The sequence below is a fragment of the Mercenaria mercenaria genome, chromosome 9, assembly GCF_021730395.1.
Source record: "Mercenaria mercenaria strain notata chromosome 9, MADL_Memer_1, whole genome shotgun sequence".
NCBI classification, from domain to species: domain Eukaryota; kingdom Metazoa; phylum Mollusca; class Bivalvia; order Venerida; family Veneridae; genus Mercenaria; species Mercenaria mercenaria.
The window spans coordinates 4,765,091-4,789,711 of record NC_069369.1 but is presented as its reverse complement, the minus strand read 5'-3'; the positions used below and the strand labels follow the sequence as shown (position 1 = coordinate 4,789,711).

The 24,621-nt window shown below is 35.6% G+C and overlaps 1 protein-coding gene across 1 annotated transcript in view; it reads left to right on the top strand.

Annotated features, from left to right (window-relative positions):
* The window catches only part of LOC123546390 (twitchin-like), an 87,980-nt gene that overhangs the window by 1,839 nt on the left and 61,520 nt on the right, over positions 1 to 24,621 (top strand). The window contains exons 2-4 of the mRNA XM_053551960.1: positions 12,238 to 12,427; positions 14,627 to 14,685; positions 15,595 to 16,036. Coding sequence (XP_053407935.1) covers positions 12,253 to 12,427; positions 14,627 to 14,685; positions 15,595 to 16,036 — 676 coding nt within the window. The 5' untranslated portion in view covers positions 12,238 to 12,252. The remainder of the gene's footprint in view (positions 1 to 12,237; positions 12,428 to 14,626; positions 14,686 to 15,594; positions 16,037 to 24,621) is intronic.

The following is a 24,621-nucleotide window of genomic DNA, read 5'->3' as shown; positions in this document are numbered from 1 at the left end:
TTTTCAAACATTTTAGAAGGCGTAAAAAAAAAATTGTTTGTTTCCGGTATCCCGACCTACCCTAAATTTTTGACCCGACCCTAAATGTTTTTATGGCCTTAGAGAATATTTTTTTCAACTTTTTAACAAAAAGATGCAAAACTGCTTTTTTTATGCTTTAAACATGGCCAGTGATGTTAGAAATCAACTTACTGATGCTCTAAAGGCATATCCCCTTATTTGTAATAATTTTTTGACAAAAAAATAATTTCCGAAAAGTCTCCCTTAAAGCGACTCGTCCACATCAAAGGGGTCCGACATGGCTGAACTGTGTTAAAATGTGGGTGAATTGGGTTTAATGACTTATTTTTGGGTCCTAGAGCTAAAATAAAAAAAAATCCCATACTACTATAACTACTCCCTAGTCTAGGTTAAAAAAAAATCCCATACTACTATAACTACTCCCTAGTAGTATGGGATTTTTTTTAATTTTAGCTCTAGGACCCAAAAATAAATCATTAAACCCAATTCACCCACATTTTAACACAGTTCAGCCGTGCCGGACCCCTTTGGTCCACATAAAAGTATCAAGGCTTTTTTCGACATTACATTGTAAATAAAAAATGTAAAATATATCGTTGACAATTTATATCATATCAGTTGATAGTTTTGTCAAGTCTTCTGTTTAGGACTACAGATATGTGGGCCTACATCAGTCCAAATAATAGGCTGTTTCAATACACAGCGTACAGCTCCTGACACATAACTGCAGAAACAAAACACAAAATATTCATTTAAAAAATGTTAGCGAGGTAATTCTATGCTTTAATGTCAACATAAATTTATTAGTAGGTTTATAGGCCACTTCCAACAGCCTTTTGTAGGGTTAACCCTTCAGCGATGTGGTTATAATGTCTGCCTATGGATCACTAGGTCCGGGGCTCAAGCCCCAGCAGGGACCTTGGTTAGTCAAAATAATTTGAAGTTCAGATTGTTTTATATTTGTGACGGGCCATCTAAACATCAAAACTTTAAAGAATTGTGTATAATATGCAGATTTTTGTTCAAAGTCAATTTCAAGATCCAGAAAAATTGCAATCTTTTCAGATGCATAGCAATAATGATAGGCTACTATGCTTGCCTGGAGGGAAAATGAACTTTGTTCAGAATTTAATATAAAATTAAAAAAAAAACAGAAAAAAACCACCTTTAAAAGTTCTTGAGAGAGTAAAATGTTAGAAACAGCTATTTGGCATATTTTAGGGATATGTGACCGTCGGTTCGGCAGCTCCAAATAGTTGCAGGGAAATTATACTCAAGTGGTAACTGACCACCGAAGACCGATCAGTCAACAGATATTTTGGAGTGGGGTCATTGCCCCTGTATGGATGCACAAATGATGAACTCCATGTTTAGTTCAGTAATTAATTGATTTATTTTATGATGGACACCAATATGTAGTTTATGTAATGTTATTTCAATATTTTAGTATAGTCCAGTATTCCAAATGTTATCAAAGTTCTATGTTCAAAATAAGTTAAAGACAAACACATCCAAGACAAGCACCAAAGTTAATTCTAATGTCAAATTATTGTAGATGTTTCTTAATCGAAATTTCAAAGAAGACTGATTTTAAGTTCTAAAACAAAATTATAGTTTCCAAGGACAATCTCTAGGGTAACCATATTAGCCAATAAAAATTTAAAAGTAATTTTATATCTAAACCAATGAAAATTATTGTAACAAAAAGGTGAAATCATTTACTTAAGAATTTAGAAGTTTACTTAAGAACATGCCTGGGCTTCACACTTAATCAGCCAAGGAAGCCAAGGTGTTTGTTAACAATAGCACCTAATGCAAAGTGCTAAAAGCAAAATCTGTTTTATAATCAAAATTGTTTAGAAAGTGATAAAATAAAAATTTCTGACATGTTTAAGCAGGAAAAAAATAATAAGTTAAGTAACACTTGTCCAAGCAAAGAATGTTACAAAATAGAAAAATCAATTTTGAATGATTTTTACTTAATTCACAAAATATTGAAATTAAAATTTATCATTAAAATTTTATGAAAGAATTTGGCTAATTTTATAGCCTGGTTACACATTACCCCTCCTTGAAAAAATGATTGTCCTCAATCATAATATTTACTGAATAACAAATATAACAATAGCAAATAGCATGTTATATGCTGTAAAAGAAAAATTGCATACAAATATGAATAAAGACAATAATAAACATACAACTCATTTATACAGTGACCGGTCAAATTCATACATCATACATTCATTCATTTACACATCTTTTTTTTTTATTTGTATATTTTTTTTTTTTATTATTTGTATAATATTATTATGTAATATCAATAAAACAAGTTAGAGCTCTTTAATTAGAAAAATATATGGTATGCCTATGAAGGAAAACAAGTTAACTTCAAATTTTCTATAAAATTACATGTATCTTGGCGATGACCAGTAATAGATTATAGAAAATGTTGCAGTTGTCGAAAGGACAACAATAAAATGAAAAAATATTGAAGTTAAAAAGTAAAACAACAATAATGTTTATTGTAGCCTCCATATACATAAAATTGTCTATAGTTTGTGGCTTTATCGCAAGTATGGCATAAAACTTGACTTTGAATAGCCATGTGATTTTGGAATCACTAAAGTAATATTGTAACATTAATTGCATTACGTTGTGTAATTGCTTTTGCAACTTGTCCGATTGTGGATAGATTCTAAGTATAATAAGTAACATTAAATAATAATCTACCACGGAAGTATGGTTATCTGCTCATTGGCAGTCATATATAATGTTTCAGTTTTTGTGTAGTATGCACATTGGCATTATAATGTTGGTTTTGTAACTTCATGTTGTGGACTGATGCAAGTATATCATGGAACAGTAATTGTTCAGCCACAGTTAGTATGGATGAGTGAATCTTTTAGTTCACTATGTAATATTTTTATAAATTCATGTATAATTATACAATTTCAATACTGAACATTTTGATTTGTGAGAGACAGCAAGTATGACATAAAACTTTAAAGTTGTCATCACAATAAGTATAGTGTAATTACATTTTGTTGTTTGCTTCAAATAACATAATTATAATAGTTTGAAATATTTTTAGTATATTGGCAGTGAGTGACTTCCAGTATCCATAATATGTAACATATTTTGGTCCTCCTGCACTATTTGAAGTTGAAGATTCAAGTATTGTTCACTGTCCTTCAGCTTTATATATTTTCACTTGTGTTCATTGACACTTTAATATTTGGAAGCCCATAGTATAGTGTTCTTTGTCCATATTAATAATATCTATCTTGGTAAAGTGAAATTAGAACATTTAGTGGGACATTGCCTCACGCACATTGAAACAGTTGAACCTCATTTTATTTGCAGAGAAACCTGTTTATTCTATCAGAACAGCATTGCTCATTTACCTTTTGGTATATGGTAAAATTAGATATTGTAAAAATTAAATTAATTAAAATGCTTACATATCTTAGAGAAAATATCATTGACTTTTCTGAAAACATCTGCCCTTATCATAAAATAGTACTGTTATTATTAAAAATTTAACTGCAATTTATTTTGTGCTGGTAACAACAAAATTGACTGTAGAGTACAGTTCAGCTCACAAAAATATACATTAATTACTATGCGTAAAACCTGAATTATTATTTAGAACCTTTGTTTGATTTGAAAATTTTACCAGGCTGCTTGATCTTGGCTGCCATTCTAAACAAAAACTGTCTAACACACTTGATTGGAGCTTGAGAAAATGGAAGCCATACGGGTTCACGAGAGTCAGAGAGATAGACCTTGAAGTATGTTGAATCAAGGGGATCTGATTCATCATTTGTCATGACGGCTCTGATCATTTTGGCTTCGGCTGGTTTTCCATCATCCAACAAAGCTGTTGTGCTCTGCCACAATTCATGGTCTATTTCTTGTAGGCTGTCAAACAGTGAGTTTAGGTATGGTTGAAGTAGTTCTTTTCGTTTTGATATTCTGAAGGGTACACCTTGATGAGAAATTTGATTGTTGCCATAAATAGAATAGATTTCTTGGTTGGATAAGTCGTAGGTTTCACCATATCCTACAACAGTATCCTTTACGGGTTTAATACGGTGTACTGGAGTGGGCAGTCTGTCGAAGAATCTGTGTTGCTTCAGCAGAGGACGCTTTCGTTTCTTTCCACTCATAGTTTTGTTGATGTGGTACTCTCTAATGAAGACATCAGGGATGGAAGATGCATATTCCCAGGTGCTGGGTTTGTTTGGAGCCTTCCATTTGATTCTGTAGTAGAGAGTATCCTTGCTGCGTTTTGATGTAATGATTTTTTCTATGTCCTCTGCTGAAAATTTGTGTGTTGGTGTTTGTGCTGTTGTGGATGTTTGTGCTGTTTGTGGTGCTGTAGTAGTTTGCATGTTTGATGTTGCTTGCTGAGGATCTTCTTGTGTCTGGTTGGGCTCATGAGGTGGTGATGGTGTTTCCTGTTGTTGTGACTGTTGCTGTGTTTGTGCAAGTTGTTGCTGATTGTGATTTGTGTTGTTTGTGTCTTGATTGTTTGATGATTTTGACCGTTTGACCTTTGCTTTTGATTTAGGATTTGCTGGTCTTTTACCTTTGTCCTGTGCATTAGATGTGATAGTGTCTGTGTGTGTGTGATCATCTGTGTGTAGTTCTTCTGCACTCAAAGGTTCTTCAGGATGTCCATACCCTTCAGGTGGATTTGTTGGCCTGGACTCAGGGTCATGGTAGGGCTTGAGGCGAGTTGCATTAACAAGTACCTTTACTTCTTTGTTGTCACTACAGCGCCTCAGCTTGTATGTGTTGTGCGGACCATTAAACACAATGTAATATGGTCCTACCCATTTCTTATGCAATTTAGGGGCCATACCTGGAGGAACCTTTGTGCAAAATAACCATACTCTGTCAGCTGGCTTGTATTTGGGTTCTTGAGACCTTTTGTCATATTGTTCCTTATACTTGTCCTGTGCAAGTTTAATGTTTTCTGCAGCTATTTTCCTGGCAATGTCATGGTTATGCAGAATCTGAGAAAGATGAGTCTTGAAAGAAGCAGAAAGAGTAGTTTTTGGAGTGAGGGCTGTGTCTATAGGCAGACGCATCTCACGGCCGAAAAGTAAGAAGAAAGGAGAGTGTTGAGTTGATTGGGTAGCAGGAGTCATGCGATATGCCATCATAATTGAAGGAAGAAGTTCTGGCCAATCATCCTGCTGTCCCTTACAGTAAAGGCGAAGAGACTGAAGGATTACACTGTTCATTCGCTCCACAGATCCATTAAGTAAAGGCCTGTAAGAACTTGTGTAGAACCGTGTAATTTGGAAAAGTTCACAAAGTGCCTTGACAAGCTTCGAAAGGAACTGCTGACCTCTGTCAGACACAAGGACATTAGGGGCTCCATAGCGACATATGACCTCCTTGAAGAGAACGGCTGCCACTTCAGTAGCCTCTTGTGTGCGAAGTGGAAAGGCTTCGCACCATTTAGAGTAGCTATCCACCACAAGAAGTACATACTTGTATTTGTCCTTTGTTGTTGGAAGGCCTCCTAAAATGTCAATGTGCCATCTCTGAAAAAGGTCAACAACAGGCATAGGTTGAAGGGGTGGTGGTTTGCCATGGATGTCCCTCTTCACCTGCTGACATTGGTTACATGACTGTATGTATTTCTGGCAGTCCCCGAACATGGTGGGCCAATAATATTTTTGTCTGAGTGCAGCATATGTGCGCTCAAATCCCTGGTGCATGCCACCAGCTAGACTGTCATGATATGATTTCAAAACATCATCACGCAGAATAGATGGGACACACACCTGTGTAATAAGTTTCTGGTCCTTTGGGATGCCTTTTGTCCTAGGTGTATATAAATGTAGTAAAACACCATGTTCAGAAAGTTCATACTGTTCTGCCTCAGCTACTACCTGTTTTGCTTTCTTAGGTTCGTCTGGGAGTTCCTGTTTTAATTTATAATTGAAAATGTTTCTGTAAAATTCATTATCCCTTTGTAGAAATATCAGGTCCATGTTTTGTGTAATAGGGTCTTCCATTTTCTGTTGTGTTTGGGAGTCTTCTTTGTTTGGTGCTGCCTCAGTGCAGGCAGTGGCTGGAGCTACAGATGGAGTGGGAACATTGTCGTGACTGTAAACAAGTGTCACAGCTGCCAGTTCTCTAGACTTGGTGTCGGAGACCGTACAGACCAGTTCACTTGGGTCACTTTGTTCCTTGCCACTTTTCTCATTTGCTTCATGGTAGAGGCGACGCGAGAGTCCATCTGCATTTCCGTTAGCACTAGAAGCCTTGTGAACAATCTCGAAGTTGTAGCCCTGAAGTGTCAGAGCCCATCTACCGAGACGTCCTTGACAGTTCTTAATGTGCTTCAACCACTTCACAGAAACGTTATCTGTGTACACTGTGAAGAAGTTGTTGGCAAGGTAGGGTCTGAAATGTTTCACAGCTTCTACCAGAGCCAACCCCTCCTTATCTGTGATGTGCCATCTTAACTCATGGCCATGTAGAGTTCTTCCGCCGTATGAAATAGGATGTTCAAGACCGTTATCATCCAATTGTGACAATACATAACCAATGGAATGATCAGAACTGTCTGTTGCTAGAATAAATGGTCTGTCAAATCTAGGGAAGGCTAGAATAGGCGGAGAAGAAAGAGCTTTCTTTAAAGTCTTAAATGCATTTTCACATTCAGGTGTCCATTTGAATTTAGAGTCCTTTTTAAGAAGCGCTGATAGGGGATTTGCAATTTTGGCATAAGATTTAATGAATTTCCTGTAGTAAGAAGTCATACCGAGAAAAGATTTGACTTGTTTCACATTTTTGGGAGTTGGATACTCATCAATGGCTTTGGTTTTATCTGGGTTGACTTTGATACCATGTTTTGAGATGACATGACCAAGATATTCAATCTCACGGGTTGCAAATTTGCATTTTGCCGGCTGAAGAGTAAGATTTGCTGAGCTTAGATTAGAAAAGACTTGAGATAAGTGATCAAGGTGTTCTTCAAAGTTGTGAGAAAAGACAAGAATGTCGTCAATGTAAACAAGAGCAATTTTCCAGTTAAGATGTTTCAAAACTTTGCACATTAGATTTTGAAAGGTGATAGGAGAGTTCATTAAGCCAAAAGGTAAGCGAGTCCAAGTGTAAACAGATTGATGAGTGACAAAAGCGGCCTTGTGAGCTGTTTCTGGATCAAGAGGTACTTGCCAAAAACCACTCTTAAGGTCAAGAACAGAGAAAATTTCAGCCTTAGCATCAGCAATGGTATCAAAGACGTCAGATATATGGGGAATGGGAAAAGACATTGGTTCCGTGGTCTTATTCAAATCGCGGTAATCAATAGTAAAGCGGTATTCGCCATTCTTTTTCTTAACAAGCACCACAGGGCTATTCCATGGTGAGTCAGACTCTTCAATGAAACCATGGTCAAGCATTTCTTTGACCTGCCGCTCAGTTTCACGGCGCATATCAGGACTTTGTCTGTAGGGAGCTTTCTTAATGGGCTTAGCATTTCCTGTTTCAATTCTGTGGGAGAATAGATTTGTGAGACCTAATTCAGAGAAGTCCTTTGCAAAAGACTTTCTGTTTTTACCAATGAATATTAAGAGTCTTCTCTTCTGGTCAGAGGTGAGGTCAGAGTCATTAAGGCTGATTCCAAGATCTTCTGCAATTTCAATATAGTGCTCGTCAGTTAGTGTGTCAGTATGAATAGAATTGACAGATGTAGAAGCTTCAGAATTTTCAGAAGTAGGAAGATCAGTAACTTGCGTGACATTAGCACAGTTAATTTCAGAAAGAACAGAAACTCTAGCATTAGATTTTAGAAAGACAGGAAGAGCAGTTGGATTCATGAGACGGTACTGTATTTTCCCATCCACAACTGTAGAAAGACATTTGCCTCCTGCCAGTTCATCTTTTACTAGATTTTGTGGTGGCTCACACAGCACAGTCGCACCATCCTTAAATTTGTTAGTTTTTAAGGGAAGGATGAATTCTGAGTGTGGAGGTATGACATGCGATGTTAGGGTTTTACCAAAATCAGTTTTAGCAAGATCTGGTGAAATTAAAGAGATAGTGATTTGGTTAGTGTTTTCCTTGTTAATTGTTATACTGTTAGACTGGAAGTTCAGCTGGAATTCTTCTTTCTTCATAAAATCTCTTCCAAGAATGACTGGTTCATGAAGTGTCGAGAAGACATGGAAAGTGTGTTGAAAGGGGAAACCATCAATAAGAAAAGAAAGATTGATAGTGCCTAGCACTGAATGGATCTCACCACATACACCATAAATATGAGCAATTTGGGCAGGGTCATACTGAGGGTCTTTAGAAAATTTCTTGACAATATGTTCACTAATACAAGAAATTCCAGCACCAGAATCAAAGAGTGTTTGGTACCGTTTTGAATGGATTTGAATAAAAGCCCTACAGTTTTGGTCTAGAGAAGAAACTAAAGAAATAGTGGGTTTGACCTCACAATCATTGGTAATGTTAGCACAGGTTTGTTTAGAGCACTGCCAAGGAGCCTTATAAGAAGCCATTTTAACTAGAGCACTTTAAGTCTAAATACTAATACAATGGGGAAAAAATACAATCTTTACAAAAATTTACTTAGTCTAGTGAAATAAGTTATAAATGCTGAACTGTTTGAAATAATGGTAAGTGAAAAATACTCAACTTTAGGTTAAGTTGTTTTAAACTTTAATTGTAAAACTTGTTTTCAAGTTCAAAACTGTACAAAACAATAGATTTTTCCAGCACTTGGAAAATGTGTTTTCAAAATATAGATTATAAATAAATTTTACTGAAAAATGGTAAATAGCTTTGAAACAACAATTTAATGTAAAAGTTTATTATATGTGTTCAAATTTTCTACTTTCTATCGTGTAAATACAACAAAAATAGGTGAAATTGAGCAAAAGCTGTTCTGAATAGAATAAAGTAACAAATCAATTGGTTAACAACAACTGTTTCAAATACACGAGAAACAATATAGCACTAAATGTTGAAATTTCACTTACCAAAATGTAGCACTTTAAGAATTTTCAATTGCTATTATACTGGTTGTTACATCATCTGTTGTATTCTGGCTTCTTCTGGTCTTCTTCTGGATGACGGCTCTTCTTCACAAGTGATAGCTCAAATGTGGCCAGTCTCTGACTTCAGTAGGTTCCTAATGTTAGGTTACGGTGGTTTGTTTTGAATGTTTTTGAAATATTAGCCCTGATCCCTCAATTACATTGGCAATTCTAGGATTGTCTGTTGCAGTTTATTTTACGCAGTTTTATCCCCGATTCAGCTTTATTCAGCACTTCTTTTCCTAGTTTTGATGTTCAAGTCCAAAATAGCACTTTCACAAGATTCTATAATTCTTATTCGAAGTTTAGTCCATTTCTCATATGTTATGATCGTACCCGGATTCTCCACCACAAATCTGTGACCGTCGGTTCGGCAGCTCCAAATAGTTGCAGGGAAATTATACTCAAGTGGTAACTGACCACCGAAGACCGATCAGTCAACAGATATTTTGGAGTGGGGTCATTGCCCCTGTATGGATGCACAAATGATGAACTCCATGTTTAGTTCAGTAATTAATTGATTTATTTTATGATGGACACCAATATGTAGTTTATGTAATGTTATTTCAATATTTTAGTATAGTCCAGTATTCCAAATGTTATCAAAGTTCTATGTTCAAAATAAGTTAAAGACAAACACATCCAAGACAAGCACCAAAGTTAATTCTAATGTCAAATTATTGTAGATGTTTCTTAATCGAAATTTCAAAGAAGACTGATTTTAAGTTCTAAAACAAAATTATAAGTTTCCAAGGACAATCTCTAGGGTAACCATATTAGCCAATAAAAATTTAAAAGTAATTTTATATCTAAACCAATGAAAATTATTGTAACAAAAAGGTGAAATCATTTACTTAAGAATTTAGAAGTTTACTTAAGAACATGCCTGGGCTTCACACTTAATCAGCCAAGGAAGCCAAGGTGTTTGTTAACAATAGCACCTAATGCAAAGTGCTAAAAGCAAAATCTGTTTTATAATCAAAATTGTTTAGAAAGTGATAAAATAAAAATTTCTGACATGTTTAAGCAGGAAAAAAATAATAAGTTAAGTAACACTTGTCCAAGCAAAGAATGTTACAAAATAGAAAAATCAATTTTGAATGATTTTTACTTAATTCACAAAATATTGAAATTAAAATTTATCATTAAAATTTTATGAAAGAATTTGGCTAATTTTATAGCCTGGTTACACATAAAATTTATCATTAAAATTTTATGAAAGAATTTGGCTAATTTTATAGCCTGGTTACAGATACTGATCATATATGAAACAGAAATCTGTGCAAGAATGGTATGGTTTATGGCAATTTTTCTGTGAATGTTGAAGCTGAAAAATGTTGTTATAAAAGCTTTTGTTCATCCAGTGCTCCAGTTTCAGAGTTTCAGAATTACATTTTAAGAGCCGTGGTGTATGGTAAATGAACATAAATTAACAGTATGTATGTATGTACGAATGTATGTATTTATCATTTTATGTATGCAAGAATGAAGATTTACATGTCTGGGATACATACACCCATTACACAGAAAAATATGCTCAAAATCAAAATTATGTTGACAGTTTTTATTTTGGGGTAAAGTAATGTTAAAAGTGAAAATAGTTAAGTACATACCTGTAATATGTATTGTGTAACATTCGGTTGTGGACACAGACAACTGTACATGTGGGATCGTAAGAAAATAGAAAAGAAGCTGCTATATGTTTTATTCATATTGCAGTTTATATTACTTCTGTTATACATTACTGGTGTTTTCCAACTTTCCTCAATCCCATGTCACCAGTAGTTTGGATTTCTCCAGGTGTAACATCAAAATATGATAATGCTGTAGTCATTTCTCATAATTAATGGTTTTTGAACTGATTTTGATTGGACCAGATAAAAAAAGGCATTTGACAAATATTAAAAAGCTGTATAAACTGTTCCTATGAACAAGAATAATAAAAGCTGTAATTTTCCTTAAAAGTTAAGGCCTAATGTAGATACATTTCTGTAACTAGTAAGATTCCAAAGAATTTTAAGAATGTTATATTAATAAATACATGTCTGTTTTGCTTATTTTGACTACATTTTACATGAAGTGGTATTGATGGATCAAAAATAAATATTTGATAAAGTTATTAAGTTTCAACTTGAATTTAGTTGGAAAAGGAAGTTGTTTAAAACCTGTTGTAGATTTTTGGATGTTTGCCAAGTTTTTCACATGACATAAGCTTACAGATAAATTATCAGTTCAAGATAGAGGACATTTAGTTTGAAAGCCAAGTTGTTTTAAGTATGGCCTATTTATCCCACAGGGAAGGTCTTAAATACTGTATCCCACCAAATAAATGCCCCATGGGGGCATTGCTTTTTGTAAAATGGTTGCATTTTTTATGTGCCCAGTTCCTTTTTAGCTTGGCTATTTGAAGAATAAATAGGGCCATTATATTTGCCTTCCACTGCATTCAGGGTAAAGTTCTATCACAACTTTCTCAGTTTCACTATATCGTCTTAACTACTGCCCCAATTATCACCAAACTTCAATAAGGATTGATCTTTTTAAGCATAGACATCTTTTGGTTAAGGCCCAGGCACCTCAAAATGCAATATACTGGTTGACAAAATGCACTTCAATGTTGAACAAAAAAAAATAGGCCTTTGATAGTGTTAAAAAGATTTACTTCATAAAAGGCCCTTTGTATGAAAGGCCTCATATTCACTATTTGTTGTACATCTGTCTGTCCTATTTCATCTCCAGAGCATAACATAATTCAAGGTTTTGTCCCTAAACTTGGCATATACCGGTAGATCGTGATGAGACAATCTGCAAAGCACATGTCAATCAGGTTGATAAGTCAAATATCACAGTGACAAATGGAGCTCAAATGTCAATTTAATCCTCTTATTTTGTGTCTAACAATTCAAGGTTCACTAATTTATTCTTTGCTATAGACAGATGGCAAAAAGATTCTTATAGGCTGCTGGAGAAATTCCACAACAGATCTGTATATCTGTGGGACATTAACATTTTCGTTCTTCATCAGTAACATCATTGCCTTTTGGAGATGTGTACATGGTGTAATAAAGCATTTCCAGTAGATTACAAGGAAGTTGTATTCAAGGTACAATATATATTCAGTATATCAAAATATATTTAATTTCAGGTTTGATATTTTAAGATGGCAGATTCAGGTGGGATCACACCACCAGGTACTGAGAGTCATGCAGGAAGTGGACAAGATGAGACTAAGGCTAAGGCAACAGAAGGAACCCCACAGACAGCCAATTTGCCACCCCCCGACCAAACTGCATCTAGAAGCAGTTCTGCAAAGAACCCTCCAGGGCAAAGTAGAGGTAAGTGAAGTAACAAACAAATCAGATATATTGCAAAAGCTTACATGTCTTGGTTAGAAAACAAGGCAGTTCTGAAGAAAATGTATTCCTTTAGCCTTACAAGAACAGGGCACTACAGATTGAAATACTGAATCAGTATCAACCAAACTTCACAGGCATGTGCCTTGGGATGTCTTCTTGCAAAGCTGTTCTAACAGTTCTGCTACACTGCACACAGGGATTGCTGTAGCTACAAAATGAAAATTCTTTCAACAGCATCTTCTAAACTGTTTGGCTGATTTTGATTCATCTTTCACAAATGTTCGTTTAGCAACCTTCTACCAAGATTATTCAAATTATACTGATTCATCAAAAAACATGGTGGCCAGGGTGCATGATCACTTTTCCCAAATGTATATACTGGTAGTGGTTTTGCACAAATAATTCTTTGTAGACTCTACTGGTTGGGAACCATTTTCCGGACACATTTTCATATTTCGGCTCCATTAAGTCTTAAAAAAAATATTTGACATAAATGAAGTCCACACTGCACAAACTTCAGCCCCTTCTGCATCCGATGTTGTAATCAGCATCGCGTTGTGACGTAAAATATGGGTTCCGTGGGGCCTCAAATGGGGTCACTAAAATGAGGTATTTTTCCCGTCAGGTAAACCAATTTCCGGACAAATATTTTGACGGTGTTTTGTTGTTAATTTCATATCAAAATAAGTAATTAAACTATTTCTACACATTTTTTAATCATTCATCTCTTCAAAATTGCACTTGAAACATAACCCGACGTTCAATAGCAGCTATGAAAGCAAACCGAGGTTGACTATAAAAAACTCGAATTTCGTCTAACACGAATCCTTGATAATTCCAATAGAAATAGAATAAAATTAGTGCAAAAATCGACAGCCCTGCATTTTACGTAACATTTAGCGTGAAATTAAAAGTAGAATAAGTTATCAGCAGACAATCATTATGTAGTTTGATTATTTCTTCCACACTTGATATCTCAGCATGTGTGAACTACCGCACATGCGCAATGCTATCTTCATGCCCCGTTAAGACAGAAATATGTTTCGTAAACGCAGGTGAGTTATCATCAAAAACCCAAACATTACACAGCCTTATAAAATAATGGTTTGTTGTAGACATGAAGAACAAACATCTAAATGTTCTAGATAAAACAATAACATGAATAACAACGAAATAAAGCGGATATTGCATGTGTCCGGAAACTGGTCCTGTCCGGAAAAGGGTTCCTAACCAGTACCAAGAGTGTTCAAATTATTCTGGTTTGTTGGAAGACATGGCCATTAGATGTCGATGTCACTTTTCCCAATCTGTTAATATGGTAATGAAGACTAAAACCTTTTTGTGATAAACTTGCCTGTCTGATTTTATTTAATAAATAAATTTCACACAAACGTTTTTGGGTGATTCTATATCAACACTATTATTATTGTAATTATTCTTATTCATAAAAAAAATGACAACCAGAGTGAAAAGTCTTTTTCTAAACCACTGGCCTGATTACGGGAAAGTTTTACAGAAATGTTCTTTGGGTATATAATAGCTGTTCAAGACATAATTTGCTAAACCATTGGTCTGGTTTGAATGATTTCAAGGAAATTTTGCTTTTAAATTATTACCTGTCTACCAAAGCTTAATATTTATCTGTTTGTGTGAAAAATGGCCACCAAGCTAAAACTAGAATATATTCAAATGCATCTTCTAAATTATTTTAGAAATAAATGTGCAGAAATGTTTTTTAAAGTTGGATGACCCTCTAATAAAAGTGTTAAAGCCATCTTGATTTTTCAAAGCAAAGTTTTCTTCTTTTCCCTAATAATATATTGTTCTATGAAATCTACAGGCCAGTCTAGTTACTGTGATTTTGTCCATTGCATAGGGAGGTGTGCACAAAATGTTGTGAATATGAACTGGAAGGTAAATGGTCAGGTTTTAGTAGATTAGAAGTGTGTGATATGCTTTGAAAGCTCATGAATCTGAATTTGTTTTTGTGTTTGTTTGTACAGTGTTTGTATTGAATATAGGAGCTTGGTCATGTAGAAGGTCAGTAAACCACCATTTAGTACTCAAATGAAATGTTTTGAAAATTGGCATCAAACAAAAAAATGCTATACATTTAAGGCAGTGTTGATTAAAGCCTTTCTGTACACAGGTTTATGTACTGAATCCTTTATCTTTCAGATGGACCTTCTAAATTGGCAGACAGTGCATCTGGTTCTGTGCAAAAAGATCCTGGCAAAGTAAGTAGACAAAAGGTTAGATATATTTAAGAAGTATTTAACAATTTGGAAACAAAAGACCTCTTTTACCTTTTTTAGACTTAACAATGGCAGCATGTTATTGATGCATTGAGGAAAATATTGTGTATTTCCCTTGTAAGAAACAGATCAAAATTTGACAACAGTTTAGTCTGACATCTATTAATGATTAATAATAAAAAAGGTAAAGTCTCTTGTTTAACGTGCCTAGTCAACGAAAGTCCCCACCTGGAAAGGATGGAACAGCTTATTTCCAGCCGAGCCCATGGCAGGCGTCATATTTACCTCCCCAGCATCCAGTCTAGGCTGCTGGAAACAGTAGCCTTTTTTAAGTAAATCACCAACCAGTGAACACTAGTCGGGATATCAGCTACGACCGTGATTCGAACCCAGACCGTTGGCGTTGTAGTCCAACCTGATAACCACTGCGCCACTGACTCCCTTGTGAAGTAATATTGATAGCGCTGTTAAATGTAAGTACATAAGGTTGTATGTAAAGAAATGATTTTTTTTTCATAAACAAGAAGTTATGCCCATCTTTCACAGAAACAAGGGCTTATTGTTTTGCTCTTGAGGGTGGGTCTGTCTGTCAGTTCATCAGTTAGTGGACACTGTGTTCGCATTTAGGTTCAGTAGGTTAAGGTTGGCGGTCACAATAACTTAGAAATTTAAGATAGCTTCACCCCTTGAATAACTAGAGAACTCCTGCTTTATATATAATACAGTGGTCAAACTTTAAAGGATGATTGCATTATTACGGAAGGTCTTTTTTATTTGTAAATAAGTGTCTTGAAATATCTAAGTTTCATTAAAAACATTTCTCAGGAAAGTGTTTTTATTAAAGTTTTCTGGCAATAATATATATTTCATTTTGGTATTTTAATATATCAGAACAAGAATAAAGATCGTATGGAAAATGCAGAACAGGCAGAACCCACTTTAAAAGTACATACAGAAAAGAGTTCGGGAGGGTTTGTTCAAGTCTTGAAAGAAGAATATGAACAAAAGCATAATTCAGAGCAGAGGAAAGAGGAATACAATGAACAGAAAATACTGAAAGAGAAATCGACTAAAACTAAAATAAAATCAGATTCAGAAACAGGAGCTGTTGCAGATAAACAAGACAATAAGACAGAACATCTTGATGGTAAACAAAATGAAGAGCAAAGATCATATGAAAAAGCAGCCAAACAGAAAAAAGATCAGCACTTCACTGGAGCTAATGGCCAGCAAGCACAAACATCTCATACTGATACATTTAGGGGAACTAAAGATGAATATGAAGGTCTTGGAACTGAGGATTTGAGTTCAACTACTGTTCTTGTTAGCAACAGTAAGTTATAAACTTTACATATTAGTAGCAGTAAAAATCTCTGTGAGCACCAAAATTTTAAAGAAGGATGCAGCACAGTGTCACATGGTTCCAGATTTTCATGAAAGTCTGAGGACTTGTTGTTATTCCTGCACATATGAGATATTAAGTAATTTTAACATACTCTTTTATATTCCCCGTTAAGTTACACTGGTACCGGAAACTTCAATATTTTTCCGTACACTGACACCTGAATTACATATCGGGTGCGTGACGTAATTCAGTGTGCTGTTGCACTATTTTTTAGCTCACCTGAGCATTGCTCAGGTGAGTTTTTCTGATCGCTTGATGTCCGGCGTCCGTCGTCTGTCTGTCTGTCTGTCTGTCGTCTGTCGTCTGTCAACATTTAGCTTGTGTATGCGATAGAGGCTGTATTTTTCAACTGATCTTCATGAATATTGGTCAGAATGATAACCTTGATGAAATCTAGGCCGAGTTCGAAAATGGGTCATCTCGGGTCAAAAACTAGGTCACTAGATCAAATCAAAGAAAAACCTTGTGTATGCGTTAGAGGCTGTATTTTTCAATTGATCTTCATGAATATTGGTCAGAATGATAACCTTGATGAAATCTAGGCCGAGTTCGAAAATAGGTCATCTCGGGTCAAAAACTAGGTCACTAGGCCAAATCAAAGAAAAACCTTGTGTATGGGATAGAGGCGGTATTTTTCAATTGATCTTCATGAATTTTAGTCAGAATGATTATCTTGATGAAGTCTAGATTGAGTTCGAAAATGGGTCATCTCGGGTAAAAAACTAGGTCACTAGGTCAAATCAAAGAAAAACCTTGTGTATGCGTTAGAGGCTGTATTTTTCAATTGATCTTCATGAATTTTAGTCAGAATGATTATCTTGATGAAGTCTAGATCGAGTTCGAAAATGGGTCATCTGGGGTCAAAAACTAGGTCACTAGGTCAAATCAAGGAAAAACCTTGATTATGCGCTAGAGGCTGTATTTTTCAATTGATCTTCATGAATTTTGGTCAGAATGATTACCTTGATAAAATTTAGACCAAGTTCGAAAATGGGTCATCTGGGGTCAAAAACTAGGTCACTAGGTCAAATCAAAGAAAAACCTTGTGTATGCGATAGAGGCTGTATTTTTCAACTGATCTTCATGAAATTTAGCCAGAATGATTACCTTGATAAAATCTAGGCCGAGTTTGAAAATGGGTCATCTGGGGTCAAAAACTAGGTCACTAGGTCAAATCGAAGAAAAACATTGTGTATGCAATAGAGGATGTATTTTTCAATTGATCCTCATGAAATTTGGTCAGAGTGATTGCCTTGATGAAATCTAGGTCGAGTTTGAATATGGGTTATCTGAGGTCAAAAACTAGGTCACTTGGTCAAATCAAAGAAAAAACTTGTGTATGTGATAGAGGCTGTATTTTTCAATTGATCTTCATGAATTTTGGTCAGAATGATTGCCTTGATAAAATATAGGTCGAGTTTGAACATGGGTCATCTAGGGTCAAAAACTAGGTCATATCTAAGAAAATGTTTGTTTTATCGCAAGAGACCAATTTTTTGGTCCAATTTTAATGAAAATTGGTCAGAATATTTGTTTCCATGAAATCACTAGGTCAAACATGTTTTACACTGTTATGGTGTGTTTCTTAGGTGAGCGACCTAGGGCCATCTTGGCCCTCTTGTTTTCTATTTAGTTCAGTATTGTCAGCCCTATTCAGGCTATTGAACAAATTTATGATATTTGCATTATATTTATACGTGTAGATGTGTATGTAATAAAAAGGTTATTATCTTTGCATCGGGAAATATGCACTCGTTCTTCAGTGGAAGAATATTGCGCTCCTAAAGTCGCGCAATATTTCCACTGAAGAACTCGTGCATATTTCCCGATACAAAACTAATAACCTATAATTATTTATTCCAAACAAGCTTGGTTAACATACACAAGTATGTAGCAACAGAAATTAAAGTTTTTGGCAAATTTCTACCAAAAATAGCACTAACATTTTTAAACAAATGCAAAGTTTGTCTAGAAACTGTTTAACAACTGACTAGTAGTGACTTCATATATAGATTTTGTCTTTGTTTTAGATGAAAGACAATATTTTATGTATGTCTTTAGCTCACCTGTCACAAAGTGACAAGGTGAGCTTTTGTGATCGCGTGCCGTCCGTCGTCCGTGCGTGCGTGCATCCGTCCGTAAACTTTTGCTTGTGACCACACTAGAGGTCACATTTTTCATGGGATCTTTATGAAAGTTGGTCAGAATGTTCATCTTGATGATATCTAGATCAAGTTTGAAACTGGGTTAAGTACGGTCCAAAACTAGGTCAGAAGGTCTAAAAATAGAAAAACCTTGTGACCTCCCTAGAGGCCATATTTTTCAATGGATCTTCCTGAAAATTAGACAGAATGTTCATCTTGATGATATGTAGGTCAAGTTTGAAACTGGGTCACGTGCGGTCTAAAACTAGGTTAATAGGTCTAAAAATAGAAAATCCTTGTGACCTCTCTAGAGGCCAAATTTTTCAATGAATTTTCATGAGAATTGGTCAGAATGTTCATCTTGATGATATCTAGGTCAAGTTCGAAACTAGGTCACGTGCGGTCAAAAACTATGTCTTTAGGTCTAAAAATACAAAAAGCTTGTGACCTCTCTAGAGGCCATATTTTTCAAGGATCTTCATGAAAATTGGTCAGAATTTTTATCTTGATGATATCTATGTCAAGTTTGAAACTGGGTCAAGTGTGGTCCAAAACTAGGTCAAAAGGTCTAAAAATAGAAAAACCTTGTGACCTCTCTAGAGGCTATATTTTTCAATGGATCTTCATGAAAATTGGTCAGAATGTTCACCTTGATGATATCTAGCTCAGGTTCAAAACTGGGACACATGCAGTCTAAAACTAGGTTAGTAGGTCTAAAAAAAGAAAATCCTTGTGACCTCACTAGAGGCCAGATTTTTCAATGGATTTTCATGAAAATTGATCAGAATGTTCATCTTGATGATATCTAGTTCAAGTTCGAAACTGGGTCATGTGTGTTCAAAAAGTAGGTCATTAGGTCTAAAAATAGAAAAACCTTGTGACCTCTCTAGAGGCCATATTTTTCAATGGATCTTCATGAAAATTGGTCTGAATGTTCACCTTGATGACGTCTAGGTCAAATTTGAAAGTGGATGACGTGCGGTTAAAAACTAGGTCATTAGGTCTAAAAATAGAAAAACCTGGTGACCTCTCTAGAGGCCATATTTTTCAATGGATCTTCATGAAAATTGGCCTGAATGTTCACCGTGATGACATCTAGGTCAGGTTTGAAAGTGGGTGACGTGCGGTCAAAAACTAGGTCATAAGGTCTAAAATAGAAAAACCTTGTGACCTCCCTAGAGGCCATATTTTTCAATGGATCTTCATGAAAATTTGTCAGAATGTTCACCTTGATGATATCTAGGTCAGGTTCGAAAGTGGGTCACGTGCGGTCAAAAACAAGGTCAGTAGGTCTAAAAATAGAAAAACCTTGTGACCTCTCTAGAGGTCATATTTTTCAGTGGATCTTCATGACATACCTAGATATCATCAAGATAAAAATTCTGACCAATTCTTACCCAAAGTCTTAAACTAGGTTACCAGGTCAAATAATAAAAAAAATATTTACACTCTAGAGGCCACATTTTCTATTTGATCATCATAAATGTATGTCTTAAAATTTGACTCCATGAAATTTATGTCTTCTTGGTTTTTGTGATACTTTGATACTAAGAATGTTTGCCTGTTTAAAATCTAGGATACATTTGTTACTTGGTCCTTGGTCGAAAAACTAAATCAAATTATTGAGAGAAAAAACTTGGTCAATAATCAAGTGCTAATATTTCATGAATTGTGCTTACTTTTTAGCTCACCTGAGCCAAAGGCTATTGTGATCACTCACCATCTGGCGTCCGTCCGTCCACACTTTCCTTTAAATCCATGATTTTCATGGGTGGGGGGGTTTGGGGGGGAAGGTGGGGGAGTGGGGATCAAGTCAACTCGACCCCTAGTTATTGTTCCAGTGCGGTCGTCTATCAATGGCAAAAGATTCATATTTTCCAGGATGCTAAAAATAGCGCTGATTGCAACAATTGCATCGTCCTTTTCCGTTAGGAATACCGTACGTAACATTATTCAATAGCCGAAAATAACCGAAGGCTGGCGATTATTCATCCAAAAATATACTGTAGATCTGTTATTTCCGCGGATAAGACTGAAGATTCTATTTGAAATTTCCGTGTGTAACCGTTTGTATCCAATGGTTAACGAATCATTTCAGCACGCGTGCTACTTTATGACCTCCTTTTATGACAACCAAAAACCTGTTTACTGGTTCGAGTCGTAAATTCGGCCAGGTCGTAAATATTCGGCCACCCACATTAAAGCATTTTTTCGAGCCAGATGCTTGAGAACGCATATGTGTCATCACAAGCACTTGCGTCAGCAACAATGTCGGCAAAAAACAACAAGTTGAGGTGACTAGAGAAAAAGTTGTCATTCCCTAAAGTTGTGTACTCTAAGTAGGAAATATTTTGTCTGGCGGGTCGCGTGACGTCATCGCACGCGCTCGTTTCTGCTGAGGCCCGGGAAGGGTTAATTCAGATCTAAACTTTATAACACGAAAAGAACATGCGCTTACTAGCATAAAAACGCGTTATTACCAAGAAAACGAATATATTATCCCTTGACGTCATTAAATTTTCATGTCTACGTTGTTTTTTCACGTTGACGTCATATCCTTTTGAATTATCCTTTTCGGGGTCGTAAAACGTTTATTAGAGACCGTACCATAGCTCTTCGTATTCTTCGATTTTTCAAAAAAAGTGGTTTTTACAAGAGCACCGGTTACGATTAAAAATGTAAACAACGGACTCTGTCTATAAATTATTTGAATGAATGAATGATCGTCGATCTTAGTCATAATATTGATTGACAGTGAATGCTAATGACTCCATGTGTTGCAGAAAGGTATTTAGTTTGTAGCTGTAATTTCCTATCAATTGATATCCTCTCGAAACTGGTAAAGTAATTGCTTATATTTGGACAAAGCCCACTGACTTTGTCATTCGCCAGCTGCTAAAAAGGCAAATATATAAGATTCAGTGTAAGTTATATTTCACTGGTGCTACCAGTTATTAAGTTCATACTCTAAAAAACACGTCAGAGAAATTTGGGCAGTTCTGATTGATTAAAACGTTTACAGCATAGATTATATTTTTTCTTTACATGAAAATTGCCGTTAGGTAACAAAGCCAATACGCGATAATCTGGAGTACGCCGATTATTTGTTATTGTCACAAAACTGTTCCAGGTCACGTAATGTAATCGGTGCACTTAAACTGCCTAGCTATAGCTACTGCTGTTATAGGGAAGTGGTAGAATGTCTGCCTCAGGTGTGAGAGGTCCTGGGTTCGAGTCCCAGTTACAGCTTAACAATTTTCATTCTGCTACAGCATCTTTTTGCTGTTAAAGGACTGTTCCAGTTGTTCTATATTTTTAGCACACAGTATCATGGATCATTATTTAGAAATCCAGCTCACAATTGAATGTTAAATCAAATGCACCCCCAAGAAGAAAATATTCGCTATATTATGTCCCTTTGATGTTTCTGCTCTCCAGGTTCAAGAAGAGTTACATTTTCTTGATCACAAAATTTTCTTTTACATGAAAAAATTAAATGCTCATAACTCTACGTTTCTGGTTAAAATATTGTCAATATATCTATTTTTGAGAAATATATGAACATTTGTTTTCATTTCAAAGCTTTTTAACTTCATACCTATGATTTGAAAAACTTAGGTACTATCTCTATGTTTATGCTTTGCCACGGAACGCGCATATATAAAAAGGTGTAATATAACAGCACGTGAGCGCGAGAATCTCTTTAAATCTCATGTTAAAACACCCCCGAAAAGTGAGAAGAACAGCAGTTTTATGCTAGAATGTGTGATAAACAGTGACATAAAAATTAAACTACGTCATGCTGGTGTGAGAAGGATGATGGGCGCTTTTGAAATCTCTGTTGGCAAATATTTCCAATGAGGTATGCTATTGAAAATTGATTGCAGTTTGTTGAAAAAAGAACAATCTGGCTGTAGCATCGATTTATTTCCAAGACAATGTTGAAAATATAACAAACTTTATGTTTAAAAAGTGGCCGAATATTTACAACCTCTAGAAGGTAAAATGTGGAGGCTAAACCTGTCCGTTATTTTAAGCTCAGTTTTATTGTTTACCATACTGTAAACGGCCGTTAATGATAACAATCAATGTTGCTTGTATTAAAGCACATATTATGGTAGAAATTTTGTACAAATCAATCGTATAAAGAAAGAAATATTTATGAAAAAACGCAAAAAGTGGCCGAATTTACGACTCGAACCAGTATTTACTGCTAATTGGAGGTAGAAATTTCGAATGTTCACAGTATTGAAGTAATTGACTGATCTGACCATCATGAAGTTTCTACCAACGGGTTAAAACACCAAGGAGATTGAGAAACAAGCCAAGAACAAAATTTAACGGTGATGCCAGTTGTCCGAGTTAGATTCTGAGGGGTTGAAATTGTCCGATAGTGACAGGTAGATATTTGCTGTGTTGCATATTGCACAAACGATTAATTACAAATCCAATGGAAAGAAAGGCATCAGACTTCACTGCGAGGACGCCAAACACCAGAAAAAACACTCGAGTTGTGAAAACAGGGAATGAGGTGAGATGATTTTTCATTTAATATCTGTTTATAAATGCTTAATCTATATGGAAGAGGTACTAACTCACAAGCATCCATGACCAGTATGCCTCAAATTCAAATAAAAATAAGGGTATTAAACATACCCCAAAAGACTGAAACACAGTCTTTAACAGTGATACCTGAACTTCATACATTATTGTATCCTTTATTCAGGCAATTTTGGCATGGATGTGACCCCACCCTCTTCCTTTCTTCTGTCTTCTCCTTGCTTTACTGGCCATATACACTGTTGCTTGCTGGGACTGGTCTGTTAATTCTGAGTAAATATTAGTTTAACTTCCCATGAACTTATGAGCCCAGCAGCAAAGTGTCAGTTTAAACCAAAGAAGCCAATTTATTAGGGGAACCGATGCCCAATTTTTAAAAAAAAAATATATATATGGTGTATACATTTGGGACTGTTCTTGATGTCTTTTATGGCTCTACTGTATAGTTTTGTATGTCATTTAATGATTGGTCCATTTGTTTACTTTCAGGTTCTGCCGGGTTCTTCTAATGGTACTAAGAACACTGAATCTATGCAAGACGGGGTGGATAAACAACACGCCATAACCGGTGGCACATACGTAAACACACATAGCATTGCCAAAAGTTAGAAGGATGACTTAAAGAAAAATCTTAAGGAACAGATCTTATCACTGTATACCAATGAGGCAACAAACAATAACAATGATAAGAACTTGAATATAATCACATTGTATATTGTGAAATAGTGTGGAAATAATAAAATTACAAATTAATTTTTGAAAAATAAGGTCTTGAATTGTTGTTTGCAGAAATCTCCAAAACTGAAATACAGAGGACTCTACTTATCAGGAAAAGCTTTGTGCAGTACTTGGAAATTGCTGTATTTCAGGAGCTTCCGGGGCCTCCGGCCCCCTGGACCCCTGATATTTTTTTCAGTTTTTAGCAAAGTGACAAGGTGAGCTTTTGTGATCGCGCGGTGTCCGTCGTCCGTCCGTGCGTCCGTAAACTTTTGCTTGTGACCACTCTAGAGGTCACATTTTTCACAGGATCTTTATGAAAGTTGGTCAGAATGTTCACCTTGATGATATCTAGGTCAAGTTCCAAACTGGGTCACGTGCGGTCAAAAACTAGGTCAGTAGGTCTCAAAATAGAAAAACCTTGTGACCTCTCTAGAGGCCATATATTTCACAAGATCTTCATGAAAATTGGTCAGAATGTTCACCTTGATGATATCTAGGTCAAGTTCGAAACTGGGTCACGTGCGGTCTAAAACTAGGTCAGTAGGTCTAAAAATAGAAAAACCTTATGACCTCTCTAAAGGTCATATATTTCACAAGATCTTCATGAAAATTGGTCAGAACGTTCACCTTGATGATATCTAGGTCAAGTTCGAAACTGGGTCACGTGCCGTCAAAAACTAGGTCAGTAGGTCAAATAATAGAAAAACCTTGTGACTTCTCTAAAGGCCATATTTTTCATGGGATCTGTATGAAAGTTGGTCTGAATGTTCATTTTGATGATATCTAGGACAAGTTCGAAACTGGGACACGTGCGGTCAAAAACTAGGTCAGTAGGTCTAAAAATAGAAAAACCTTGTGACCTCTCTAGAGGCCATACCCTTGAATGGATCTTCATGAAAATTGGTCAGAATGTTCACCTTGATGATGTCTAGGTCAGGTTTGAAACTGGGTCATGTGCCATAAAAAACTAGGTCAGTAAGTCAAATAATAAAAAAAACCTTGTGACCTCTCTAGAGGCCATACTTTTCATGGGATCTGTATGAAAGTTGGTCTGAATGTTCATCTTGATGATATCTAGGTCAAGTTTGA